The 12,079-nt window shown below is 59.8% G+C and overlaps 1 protein-coding gene across 5 annotated transcripts in view; it reads right to left on the bottom strand.

The window, feature by feature from the left end:
* Positions 1-1,779: 1,779 nt before the first annotated feature.
* DOK7 (docking protein 7) overlaps positions 1,780-12,079 on the bottom strand; it is a 41,673-nt gene continuing 31,373 nt past the window's right edge. For 2 of the 5 annotated variants that reach the window (XM_078003079.1, XM_078003078.1), the window contains 4 exons: positions 9,704-9,746; positions 5,938-6,090; positions 3,733-5,646; positions 1,780-3,623 (listed from right to left, as the gene is read on the bottom strand). In XM_078003079.1, coding sequence (XP_077859205.1) covers positions 5,513-5,646; positions 5,938-6,090; positions 9,704-9,746 — 330 coding nt within the window. In that variant the 3' untranslated portion in view covers positions 1,780-3,623; positions 3,733-5,512. Of the gene's footprint in view, positions 3,624-3,732; positions 5,647-5,920; positions 6,091-9,703; positions 9,747-11,887; positions 12,078-12,079 lie in introns of those variants that run through there. The other 3 variants (XM_078003077.1, XM_078003080.1, XM_078003082.1) reach the window with 3 other exon arrangements.

The following is a 12,079-nucleotide window of genomic DNA, read 5'->3' as shown; positions in this document are numbered from 1 at the left end:
CCGTCTTGGCCATGGTGTGTTTCTGTGGACTCGCGGGGTTTCCGTGTGCGTGCGTGGCTTTGCTTCCCCTTGGCACTCTGGGACTCGGCTTCTCACTGCACTGGCGAGGTGGGCTGGCACGTCCTTATCTTACTCCCCATCTCGGTAAACATGGGCTCAGTCTCTCCCAGTTCGGTGTGGCGTTTGCACTGGTGCACTTACAGGCGAAGAGCTTCCTCGTTTGCTGAGGGCTTTTCCTGAATCCGTGTTGAATGGGGTCAGCTGCCTTTGCTGCACCTAGTGAGATACTCATGAGGTCGCTTCCTCCCCGCATTACTGTGGCGAGTTACGCTGACTTTCATATGCCGAGACGACCTGGCATTTCCGGGTAAGTCCATGTGGCCATGGTACACTGGCCTTTTCTCTGCATGGCCGGATGATGGTACATTGGCCTTTTCTCTGCATGGCCGGATGAGATTTGCTCATACCGGGCTGAGGACCTCCTGTGTGTGAATGCTCATGAAGGACACTGGGCTCTGATGTTCATTGTCTTGTCATGTGATGTGTCTGTCATGGTTTGGTACTGCATTAAGTTGGCCTTCTGAAACAAGTTCTGCCGTAGTTTGTATAGGATTGACATTATTTGTTTCATGGAGATTTGATGGGTGAAGCCATCTATGCCTGCCATTTTCCTTTTGCTTAGGTTTTTCATTAAGAACTTGATTTTTAAAAATAGACATGAGGCCGGGCGTGGTGGCTCACACTTGTAATCCCAGCACTTTGGGAGGCCGAGGTGGATGGATCACTTGAGGTCAGGAGTTCGAGACCAACCTGGCCAACAATGGTGAAACCTCATCTCCATTAAAAATATAAAAATTAACTGGGCTTGGTGGCACGTGCCTGTAATCCCAGCTACTCTGGAGGCTGAGGCAGGAGAATCACTTGAACTCAGGAGGTGGAGGTTGCAGTGAGCTGAGATCACGCTACTGCAACAAAGTGAGGCTCTGTCTCAAAAAAAAAAAAAAAAAAAAAAAGAGGGTTTTGGATTTTCTGTTTCTTTGTCATTTTTTTTTTTTTTTTTTTTTTTTTTTTTTTGAGACGGAGTCTCGCTGTGTCGCCGGGCTGGAGTGCAGTGGCCGGACCTCAGCTCACTGCAAGCTCCGCCTCCCGGCTTCCCGCCATTCTCCTGCCTCAGCCTCCCGAGTAGCTGGGACCACAGGCGCCCGCCACCTCACCCGGCTAGTTTTTTGTATTTTTAGTAGAGACGGGGTTTCACCGTATTAGCCAGGATGGTCTCGATCTCCTGACCTCGTGATCCGCCCGTCTCGGCCTCCCAAAGTGCTGGGATTACAGGCTTGAGCCACCGCGCCCGGCCTTTGTCATTTTTTTTAAAGATAGGTTTGTCGCAGAATTTCATCTAAGTTATCAAAACAATTTACATACATTGTTCACAGTATCCTCTGTATACTGTGCGGTGATGTTCATTTTCATTCCTGCTCTGGGCCATTTGTGTTTTCTTTTCCCCCGATCAGACTAGCTAAGAGTTGATCGTTTTTACAGATATTTTTCCCCAAAGAAACCTACTTTTGGATTCATTGATTTTTTTCTATTGTTTTCTTTTTCATTGACTTTTCCTCCTTTTAGTCTTATAAATTTCCTTTCTTCTACCTATTTTATGTTCCATTTGCTCTCCTTGTCTTAGGTTCATGTGGTAGAGGCTTAGATCATTGATGAAGAACATGAAAGAACAGGGTAGTGTGGTTAAAAACTTGGTAAACATTCTTAAGCACACATGGAGTCTTTTAGAAATTGACCATGTACTAGGACACGAAGCAAATGTCAGTAACTTGCAGAAGACAATGTATAAATATACGACACGTAGATAAATAATACAAATCACATTCGTTGGCCAGAGTGCAATTGAGGAGGAAATCAGTAACAAAAAGGCAATTAAACACATTTGATTGTTTTGTTTTTGTTTTGTAATAACTTGCACTTCCCTGATGCCTGAGGCCCAGCACCTTTTTGTGTGCTCTTGGCCATTTGGGTATCTTCTTTGGGAAGGGCCTACTTAATTCTTTTGCCTATTTAAAAAACTGGGTCTTAGAAGTCTCGTCGTTTTTTTGAGTCAGGATCTTTCTTGCACAGGCTGGAGGGCAGCGGTACAATCATAGCTCACTGCAGCCTCAAACTCCTCGGCTCAAGTGAGCCTCCCACCTCAGTCTCCTGGGTAGCTGGGACTATAGGCATGCATCACTATGCTCTGCTAATTAATTTTTTTTTTTTTTTTGTAGAGACTGGGTCTTGCTGTGTTGCCCAGACTGATCTCAAAGTCCTGGTCTTAAGTGATTCACCTGCCTCCACCTCCCAGAGTGCCAGGATTCCAGGTGGCGTAAGCCCCCACACCCAGCCTGGTCTTGGAGTTCTTTCTAGGTCTAGGTGTGAGTCCTTTCTCAGATACGTGTTGTGAATAATTTCTGATTCTCTGGCTTGCTATTTTACTTGTTAGTGGTTATCTTTTGGAAAGCAAAGGTTTCTCATTTGATGAAATTTAATTTTTATTTATTTTTTCATTCTAGTTTTCTCATCAAATTGAGACTTTGGGGAAACTACACAGCAGCAAACCAGGACATATCCTCTTAAAAACAGCTCAAGCCAGCCAGGCGCAGTGGCTCATGCCTGGAATCCCAGCACTGTGGGAGGCCAAGATGGGTCTCACATGAGGTCAGGAGTTCGAGACCAGCCTGGCCAACATGGGGAAACTCCGTCTCTACTAAAAAAATACAAAACTTAGCCAGGCATGATGGCAGGCACCTGTAATCCTAGCTACTTAGGAAGCTGAGGCAGGAGAATCGCTTGAACCCAGGAGGCAGAGGTTGCAGTGCGCCAAGATCGCGCCATTGCACTCCAGCCCGGGGGGCAAGAGCAAGACTTCACCTTAAAAAAAAAAAAAAAAAACAGCTTGAGCCAAGCATGGGTGGCTCCTGCCTGGAATCCCAGCACTTTGGGAGGCTGAGGCAGGAGGATCACTTGAGGCCAGGAGTTCAAGACCAGCCTGGCCAACATCGCAAAATCCCATCTCTACTAGAAATACAAAAATTAATCAGGAGTGGTGGCAGCATCTGCCTATAATCCCGGCTACTCCGGAGGCTAAGACACAAGAATCACTTGAAGCTGGGAGATGGAGTTTGCAGTGAGCCAAAATCGTGCCACTGCTCTCCAACATGGATGGCAGAGCAAGACTCTGTGTCAAAAAAAAAAAAAAAAAAAGCTTGAAAATTTAAAAATATCTCAATAATTATGAGAGGCAGTGATTTTTTTTTTTCTTCCCTAAGCTAGGTTTCGAGGTATCTCTAGGTTCAACTCCTCTGGGGCTGGATGTACATGAGGTTGGAGTCCAGGGTGCCTGAGACACGATGGCCCATGTGCTCCACCTCCTCACGTCTTCAACAGCTTTGCAGAGATGACCCTGTCGGGCTTTGGCTGCTGGTCACAACTCCAGGGGAAGGTCAGGCGTTTGTCCAGTCGCAGCTCTGGCCTTGCGTGGCTGTCCTGGGCTGAGGGCAGCTGCCCTGAGATCAGAGCGACCCCGCCTTGGCCAGCATCACCCCTTCCCACGGCCCCGCCACCACACAAGTGGGACCCTGGCCAGGGCACCACGGGCGCCGGGTACAGCGTGGGCCATCACAGCCTCCCCGGGCACTCTGCTAGAGGCCTGGGTGTACCTGGGCCCCATACTCCCACCCGTGGTGCCCTGGCCAGGTCTGACTCTGACCCCTGCTTCCTGGCTTCCCACAGCCGTGGGACCAGCCCCAGCCCCACATCCACACTCTTCATGCGGCCGTTTCCCCAGGACATGGCCTGGCCACTCCATTGTGCCAAAAGGGTGTGGCCCAAGGCACACCCAGACACACTGGGTCTGGGCTCCAAACCCTCCCCCGCAGCACCACGATCCCATCAGCAGCAGAGGGACTGACAGTTTCTCCCACTTTGTGAACAGGAAGCCCGAGCTCCAGCAGGCCAGGGTCATGGGGAGGGGTGGGGCTGTGCCACCCAGGTTGCGTGTCTGAGCTGGTGCATGCGGCCAGCCCTGGAGGTGGACATCTCTGCCACCCTAAGGGCCCGACACGGCTGCAACCCTGGACCAGGGTGCATGCCATGCCTTGCCCCAACGTGCAGCTGAAAGTCTTGTCCACGGTTCCTCCAGGCTGAGAGCCCAGCCTTGCCCTGTCTGTCAGAACGCTCCCCAGGGCCTTTGCGTCTAAGCAGGGGATCTCTGTCCTGGCTCCAGCTGGCTCCGGGTTGACCCTGCATGCTGCCACCTTGACACCAAGCATCCTCAGCAGTCACATGCAGAGTGGGGGCGCCAGGAGGGCCAGTGCTCTGAGCCTGCCCACTGAGGGCCCCACTGAGCAGCAGTGGCAGCTGCCTGCCGTCCCCCGGGGCAGGCCAACCACAGACTCTCCAGGTCCTTGATGGGCTGCTAGGGGAGGGGAGGGGAGGGGAGGGGAGGGGAGGGGAGGGGCGGGGGAAGGACAGGCAGGAATATGAAAGCAAGGGACAGATATGGGTGGAGACTTGCAGAGCAGAAAGCCCATCTCCGGGAGCAAGGCAGGGGCCGCCCGGTGCTTCCTCCTGCCACAGGAGTTGAGGGCACGCAGGACGCCCACCACCTACACACACAGCCCCATCAGTTCACCAACCCCCAAGCCACAGCACCGCACTGACGCAGGAGGAAGCCACCAAGGAAGGCAGCTCTGCTCGCCTCAACCCCAAGCATCCCCAGGTGAAGACATCAGATCCACGTCCAAGAGCAGAAACCAGGAGAGAGAAAGTAGGCATTGTCAGGAACAGAGCAGTCAGAATTTTAAGCTCTTTACATGACTGACTGCAATGTGTCCCAAGAAGTGCAGCAGTCAGGCGGCTGGAAGAGTCCAGGCTCCGTCCCCAGGCGCAGGGCTGCGGTGGCCCAGGCAGGACAGCCGGGAGATGGGGAGGGGACGCCGGAAGTGTCTGAGCCGCCAGTCTCAGGAGTGGGCGTGGTGCCGACAGTGTGAGCGGGCACTGGGTCCTGGCGCTGTGGGGCCACAACACCCAGGTGAAGCGATGAGCGTTTTGCCAGGACACGGCTGTCATCCGTGCAGTCACCCCCAGGGTGAGAGGGCGGTTTGCATCCCAGGCACCACAAACCATGCTCCCAAACACTCCTGGGCAGCAGCCTCTGCCTGAGACGCGCAACAGCAACCAGAGCTGCCTGATGCCTGGAAGCGGGGCCTCAGGTGGCCTGGGGTCCAGAGCGACTCATTCAGGCCAAAGGAAGTGTCAACCCCCAGCACTCGTGAGGCGGGAGGCCTGGCTGTGGGCCCTGGAGACGTCTTCCTGTTCGCACTGTGGCCCAGAGACCGGCCATGCCCTCTCCTGTGACTGGGGGCTCCCTGGGGATCAGGCCACGACCAATAGAAGGGGCCAGCCTGCTGGGGGCCACGAGGTGGCCCGGGGGCCAGGTTTGTGGTCAGCTCCTGGTGTTGCAGCTTCACTGCGGGGCTGCCTTCCTCTGCTCCAGCTCTGACAGCTGCTCCTCCCGGGCCCGTGCGTGCTGCGCTCCCACTCTGTGCGCCATCTCAGTGGCCGCGATGTCAATCTGGGCGTAGAGGGAGGCGCTGGCCCCTGAAAGAAGCCTGTGGTGAGCTGCAGCCTGCGCCCCCAAGCTGCCCAGCCCTGTGACCCTGCCCTCCACACCAGTCCCCCAGCCAGGCCCTCGGAAGTGCCTGAGTGGGGACACCCTCAGGGGATGTGGCCTGGCCGGGGATGGAGTTGGGGACGTTTGCCTCCTGGGGGGAGGCTGTAGGAAGAGCTCCCTGACTGAGGGCTGCTGGACTGGGCTGGTGGGGGGTAGGGCCTTGAGGCTGTGGTCCCAGTCCCCGACCGTCAGGGCCTCCACGAAGGGCAGGGACCCACCTCGGACCCCCTCACTGGCCTCCTGGAGCTCCAGGCCCATGTAGTGCAGCTGCTTCCCGGAGGGGGGGCTGACGGGGATGTTCACGTAAGCAGGTGGCTCGCCGCGTGGCCTCTCTGGCCCTGGGCTGTCCACAGCCACGGGTCCTGGGGATCCTGTGGGGGAAGCAGCTGTGAGGCCCCGGTGGGGGCGGCGAGCGGCACAGACCCCAAAGATGGTGCAGTAAAGAGCTGCCCACCCCTCCCAGCCCCTCCTCCCCGCGCCGCCTCTCCTGCGGAGGTTCCGGGTCCATTTTCCTGGACCATCCATCTTTGGCCCAGCGCTGCCCCATCCTGAGGCCACCCCCACACTGTCCACTCCTGGTCCAAGTACCCACAGAGCAGAAGGAAGCACTGCCCCCTCCACTGTGCTGCCTCTCCTGCAGGAACTGCTGACCCCCCATGAAGCCCCCAAGGCCCACTCTTCTGTCCCTGCGCCACTCACCCCGCACCTTCACGACTCTCTCCCCACCAACCACCGCTCCTTGGCTGTCCCGGCGCCTTCTCTGCCTCACCCGCCCGGGCCAGCACAGCCCTGCTTTGTCCTGGCCCCCAGCACCTGCCCCCCACTGTCCTCCTGGGTCGCCCCACCTGCTGCAGGTTCCAGGGACCCCTCCTCTCCTGCGCACAGGCCCACGCTCCCTCTGCTCCCCTCCAGGACACCCAGGTGCCCCACACCCTCTCTCCCCTCATAGGAGCTACTTCCTGTCCCCACCCCCTTCCTAATAGCTGATGGTGCCATCTGCAAACCCCATTGGTGCTGGGGAGGGCGGAGTAGGAGCGGGATAGGAGGGGACCCCACAGGCCTGGCTGGGTGGGACCTGAGGCAGGCTCCCACCTTAGGGGTCTGGATGCACACTGGCCTGACCCCTCTGCAGGCCTGAGGGCTCCGCACCGTGGGCACCGAGGTCCTACAGGAAGGACCCCATTCTCCAGTGCCTCCTCCCACTCCTGTCATCAGGACCTCATGGGGGATCGCACAGCCACGTGAAGCAGCGGAGGTGAGAGCAAGTCCCCCTCCCTCATTCCCTGAGCCAGTGACTGAGAGACACAGCCAAGCCCCATCTGGGATGACCTTCCTACCCCCAGCACACTCCTGAGCCAGTGACTGGAAGACACAGCCATGCCCCACGTGCTCCCTACCCCCAGCACACTCCAAGCCCTCAGAATTCTGCTGGGGGCTGGGATCCAGGGGGTGACAGCCCTACAGGTCGGCCTCCCTGAAACACCTGCCTGTCCACGGGAGGGGCCTGACTCAAGGCTGGGCCTCCCTGCCACAGGGATGCGTCCGCAGCAGACCCAGGTTCTCCTGTGGCCACCTGCTGCCCGGCACCTGCAGCAGACATCCACGCTGCCTGGCTCCTCTCATGCTTGTCCACGCCACTCCCTGCAGCAGGGCTGGGGTTGGGGAATTTCACTTGCTTGCTCCCAGTGGGGAGACTGAGGCCAGAGAGACCTGACTCGCTGATTCTGCAGGCAGCAGCCGGGACAGAGCAAGACAGAGCCCAGGTCGATGTGGGTTCGCTCACCTGATTCCACGAACTAAAGTAGCCAACACAGTTCTGCCCCAACCCTGCCAGGCCCCGAGGCCCTGGGGAGACCTCCGTCCTGCAAATGTGTGGTCCTAGAGGGCTGGTCTCCTCTCAGAATGCCAGGACCCCTTCAGCAAGATGAGCCACAGAGCACAGTGGCCAAGTTCTGGTGCCCAGGCAGGCACCTGGGCCAGCAGGGACAGGGGCACCAGGCCTAGCCGCCTGGAGGAGGGGACACGGCTGAGGAGCCGAGGCCAAGAAGGGGCGGTGGGAGAGGCAGGTGTGGTGAGGGCCTGGGGAGAGCTAGGGGAGAGCTAGGGGAGAGCTAGGGGAGAGCTAGGGGAGAGCTAGGGGAGAGCTAGGGGAGAGCTAGGGGAGAGCTAGGGGAGAGCTAGGGGAGCGCTGGGACCTGGAGTCTGGAAAGGGGGCATTGAAGTCAAGGGGTGGGGCCGGGGCTGGCCCACAGTGGGGCTGGACACCCCCCTGCAGCCTGGTACCTAGTTTTAAGATCGCATCCGTTCTTCCAAGGCTGTCCCCCAAGGGTGGGCAGTGAGGGGCAAGGGTGGAAGCAGGAAGGAGCGTGAGGCCTGACTGCAGGGAAAGGGGACAAAGGTTCCCAACACCACCTGGAGTCGCGCGGGGGCTGTAAGCAGCGCTGGGCCGGGGGCGTGTCCATAGCTGCATCTCCCCCACGGCCACTGGCTCCAGGGCCCTCAGAGCTCCTCCTCCCGTCCCCTCCTCGGGACTTGGATTTTCTTTGGCTTCTGTGAGCATGGCTTCCAGTACCTCAGACACTCTTTTGGTGAAGCAGCAACCGGGAATCGACTGGCACTTCTGCGCCCTCCTCCCGGATCCCGCCCTGGGCTGGCGGCCCAACACCACCACACGGGCCTGGCTCACCTCTGTCCCATAACAGACCCCGGACGCCCCTCCCGAGCCCTCGGCCTCTGTGGAAAAGGTTCACATCCTCCAGCAGATACTGGGCCTGTCCCCTCGACCCCCACACCTCTGTCCCAGGGCACCCGTGTCTGGGTAAAAGACATCTGAAGGGTATGGGTGGCCTTGGGGAGGCAACAGCAGGCTGCCCAGGTGGACCCTTGGGGCAGGGCTGGCCTCAGCACTCTGGACTGCAGGGATCAGTGTCCAGCCCAGGGCCAAGGCTGGCTGAAGGGGGCTTTCCCAAGCTGCCCCTGCCTGCCTGTGGCCCTGCCCCTATCCCCGGGTGTCCCCTCCAGGCCTGCCTGGGCCCCGCCTCCAACACTGGGTGTCCCCTCCAGTCTTGCTTGGACCCTGCCCCCAACACTGGGTGTCCCCTCCAGGTCTGCCTGGACCCTGCCCCCCGCTGTAGGTGCCACCTGCCTGGGAAGAAGAGATTGAGGAATCCAAGGTTCAGCCTGCAGTGGTTCCTACTCCACAGGGAAACTGAGGCACAGAACTGGCCCTGATGCCACCCGTCCACCCCAGGCCAACCGCCTCACCTCCAGCCTCTCTCAGCCTTGCCCAACCTTCAGCAGGGCTCTGTCCCCAGTGACTGCCAGGCTTCTCTAGGGAGACCCTGGGAACCGGCACCTTCCCACTGCCTCCCTGCCTGGCCCTCCCTCCCCACCTGGCCCCAAAACTGCACCTGCCAGGGCACCAATGCCCTGCCCCTCACTAAGTCGCTTACCACCAGCCCAGCCTCCACAGGTCCCCTCCGCTCTCTGAGGACACAGCCCTTCCTCCTGAGCTGGGGCTCCTGGACCCCAACCCTGACTGCCTTCCTGCCATGCCCCCTCCCAGAAACAGGTCCACACTCCGGGCCTGGGGATGCACGGACCCCAGTCTGTCTCTCCAAACCTTCAGTCCATCGTCCAGCTGCCCACTGGCCGCTCTCAGCAGGTGCTTCTGAGACAGACTACACTCGTCCAGGCCACACGGAGCCAGCAGCCTGCCCTCTACCCACTGCCCTGCTGTCCACACCTGGGATGGGACTCACCCCCACTGCCCACTGCCACCCAACACCCACTGCCAGCCAGCAACCACTGCCACCTATCACCCAACATCCACTGTTACCCAACACCCACTTTCACCCCATTGCCCACATTCCTGCTGGCTGTGGGCCCCCGCCATCCCCATCTAGCCAAACTCTGCCATCTGCGCCCACCCAGACTCCCACCTCCCTGTCCCGGAGCTCTGGGGGACCGGCTCCAGGTGCCTACCTGAATGTGCTGTCACGGGTCCCGGGGCTGAGGCGGCCACTCCCTAAACCAAAGAGAACCTGGTCAGTGCACCCTTTAGGCTTCCCCTCATCCTATGCCCAGGGCCCCTGAGAACAAGGACACTACCCCCAAGAGTGACACAGGCTGGGGGACCTGGGCCACCTACAGGGAGTCCAGCCCGCCATCCCTGATGCCTTCTCTCCAGGGCCCTTTGCCCCACAGCCCCCAGATCTCCAGGTCGCTCACCACCTTGACCACACAGCCTGGCGGTAGCCCCCATAACCACCCATGGGGGAGGTGGAGGCTTTGGCCTCTGGGGAGGGGGCGGTTCTGAGCCCCAAGGCCCAGTCCAGCCCCACTATTTTGCTACTACAGGTTTATTGGAGGAGGACCACGCCCATATGAGGTAGTATCTGGGCCTCAGAGCTGAGAGGCTCAGAGCTGAGAGGCTCAGAGCTGAGAGGCTGCTCCAAGGGCTGCCATGATTTCCTTTCTCATCCTCCAGGGTGTGCGCCCTGCTCTCAGAAGCTGGCGGGGAGGGATCCGCATGGGGGTGCCCCTGGAAAATGCCCCACTGGGAGGCCCCAGAGGAGATGAGCAAAGTTCCCGACACTGCAGGTCACCTCCTCCTGAGCCTCTGAAGTGGGCTGTGCCTAACAGGAGGTGCCCTGAGTCCCTGAAGGAGCCTGGGGTGGGGTCTGAAGGCCGCTTGCGGGAGGGACGGCGGCCCACGGCTGAGCATAGAGGCTTCCTGCCTTCCTCCAGCCCGGACAAGCGGAAGCGAGGCCAGCCCAAGAGAATGCCCCACACGGGCTCCGGCGGCCGGTGGCCAGAAAGAGGGCGCAGCACCCTCCTGTTCTGAGGGGCCTCGTGTGGGTGGGTGCTGGGAGGCTGGAAACTGAGGCTCAGAACCTATCTCTGGTCCAGGCCAGACTCAAGGGCAGACAGTCACAGGGCTGGGACCCCCAGATGAGGCCCCCTGAGCAAACTGGGCTGGTCTAGACTTTGAGAACCTTTGACAAAAGGCCGACACCCCCTGAGGTCATCACACACACAGGCCCCAAGGGGGCCCGTCCCCAGCTGCTCCCGGGGGGCCAGGCCGGCAGGTGCGGATGGTGCAGAGCCCAAACCAGCGAAGGTCCACCCTGTCCCCTGCCTGGCCAGGCCCAGGTGCTCCGGGGGCAGCAAGAAAACAGAACCAGTGTCTGACCCATCTGGTTGCCCCCGGCCTGAGGAGAAGCCTCCAGCCTGTTGGCCACCCACCTGGGAACTGGGTACCGAGGCTGGAGACCCTGGGCTGCTGTAGCAGGCAGTGGCCGGAACCTTCAGACACCCGGAGCGAGGCCACTCACAAGCATAGTGGGGAGCGGCAGATGGCCCGGCCGCACCCCCACAGGGAAAGGCTGTCCAGGGACCCAGCCCCGCCAGCAAGAGGCTCCACGACCCCACACCACCCCCAGGCCACCCTGGGGTGCCCCAGTCTGCTCTCGCCAGAGGGACCTTGCCCCCCCCAGCCTTGGGCAGACGACGGTGGGAACACACAGGGCTGAGTGTGGATGACGGGGACTCTGCCGGGAGGGTCCGGGTTCCCAGCAGAGGAGCCACAGCCTCACTCGTCCTGCAACAAGACTGGCGCGGCCACCTCCGGAGGTGACAGCAGCGAGGGTGATGGTGACGGGCAGCTACTGAGTACCTGAAGAATGACCTCATCACACCCTCAGTGCAGCCCAGCGAGGCGAGGTCTGTCATCCCATTTACAAGAGGAAACTGAGGCTCAGAGACCAGGCACCGCTGCAGAAACCCCTCCAGGACTCCCCTGTCAGAGTCGGTCAGGGGCAGGCCAGGGGCAGGCCAGGGGCAGGGTGGCAGGTCAGGGGCAGGGTGGCAGGTCAGGGGCAGGGTGGTAGGCCAGGGGCAGGGGGGCAGGCCAGGGGCAGGCAGGCACCCCCACAGGATGTGCAGGGGTGACTGAGACAAGCCTGGAACTCGGCCCCATATCGGGGAGACAGGCAGGGCAGGGACCCCGGGCTCAGAGCCAGCCCCTCCTGGCCTGGAGTTGGAGGGTCCGCCCTCACCCAGACCTGAGGAGCCCCATGCCTGAGCCTGAGGGAGTACTGCAGACCCCACTGTGGTCTCCAGGACACACCCAGGAATGTGCCACATGTGCACACACACCACACATACCCCACACACCACACGTGCACATCCCAGCCCGAGGGCTGCCCAGAGCCGCCTCTCCACACACCACAGCGTTCAGGCCCAAGGCTGACAAGACGGATGAGGCCTCTCGCACTCTCTGAAACAAAGGCCAAGGAGGCCGGCCCGGGGACTTGGGATCCAGGCAGAGGCCCCGCGTGGAGGGCAGGTGAGGTGGCT

Source organism: Macaca mulatta, chromosome 5 (genome assembly GCF_049350105.2).
Source record: "Macaca mulatta isolate MMU2019108-1 chromosome 5, T2T-MMU8v2.0, whole genome shotgun sequence".
In the NCBI taxonomy this organism is placed as follows: Eukaryota; Metazoa; Chordata; class Mammalia; order Primates; family Cercopithecidae; genus Macaca; species Macaca mulatta.
This window is presented reverse-complemented; position numbering and strand designations above follow the sequence as displayed.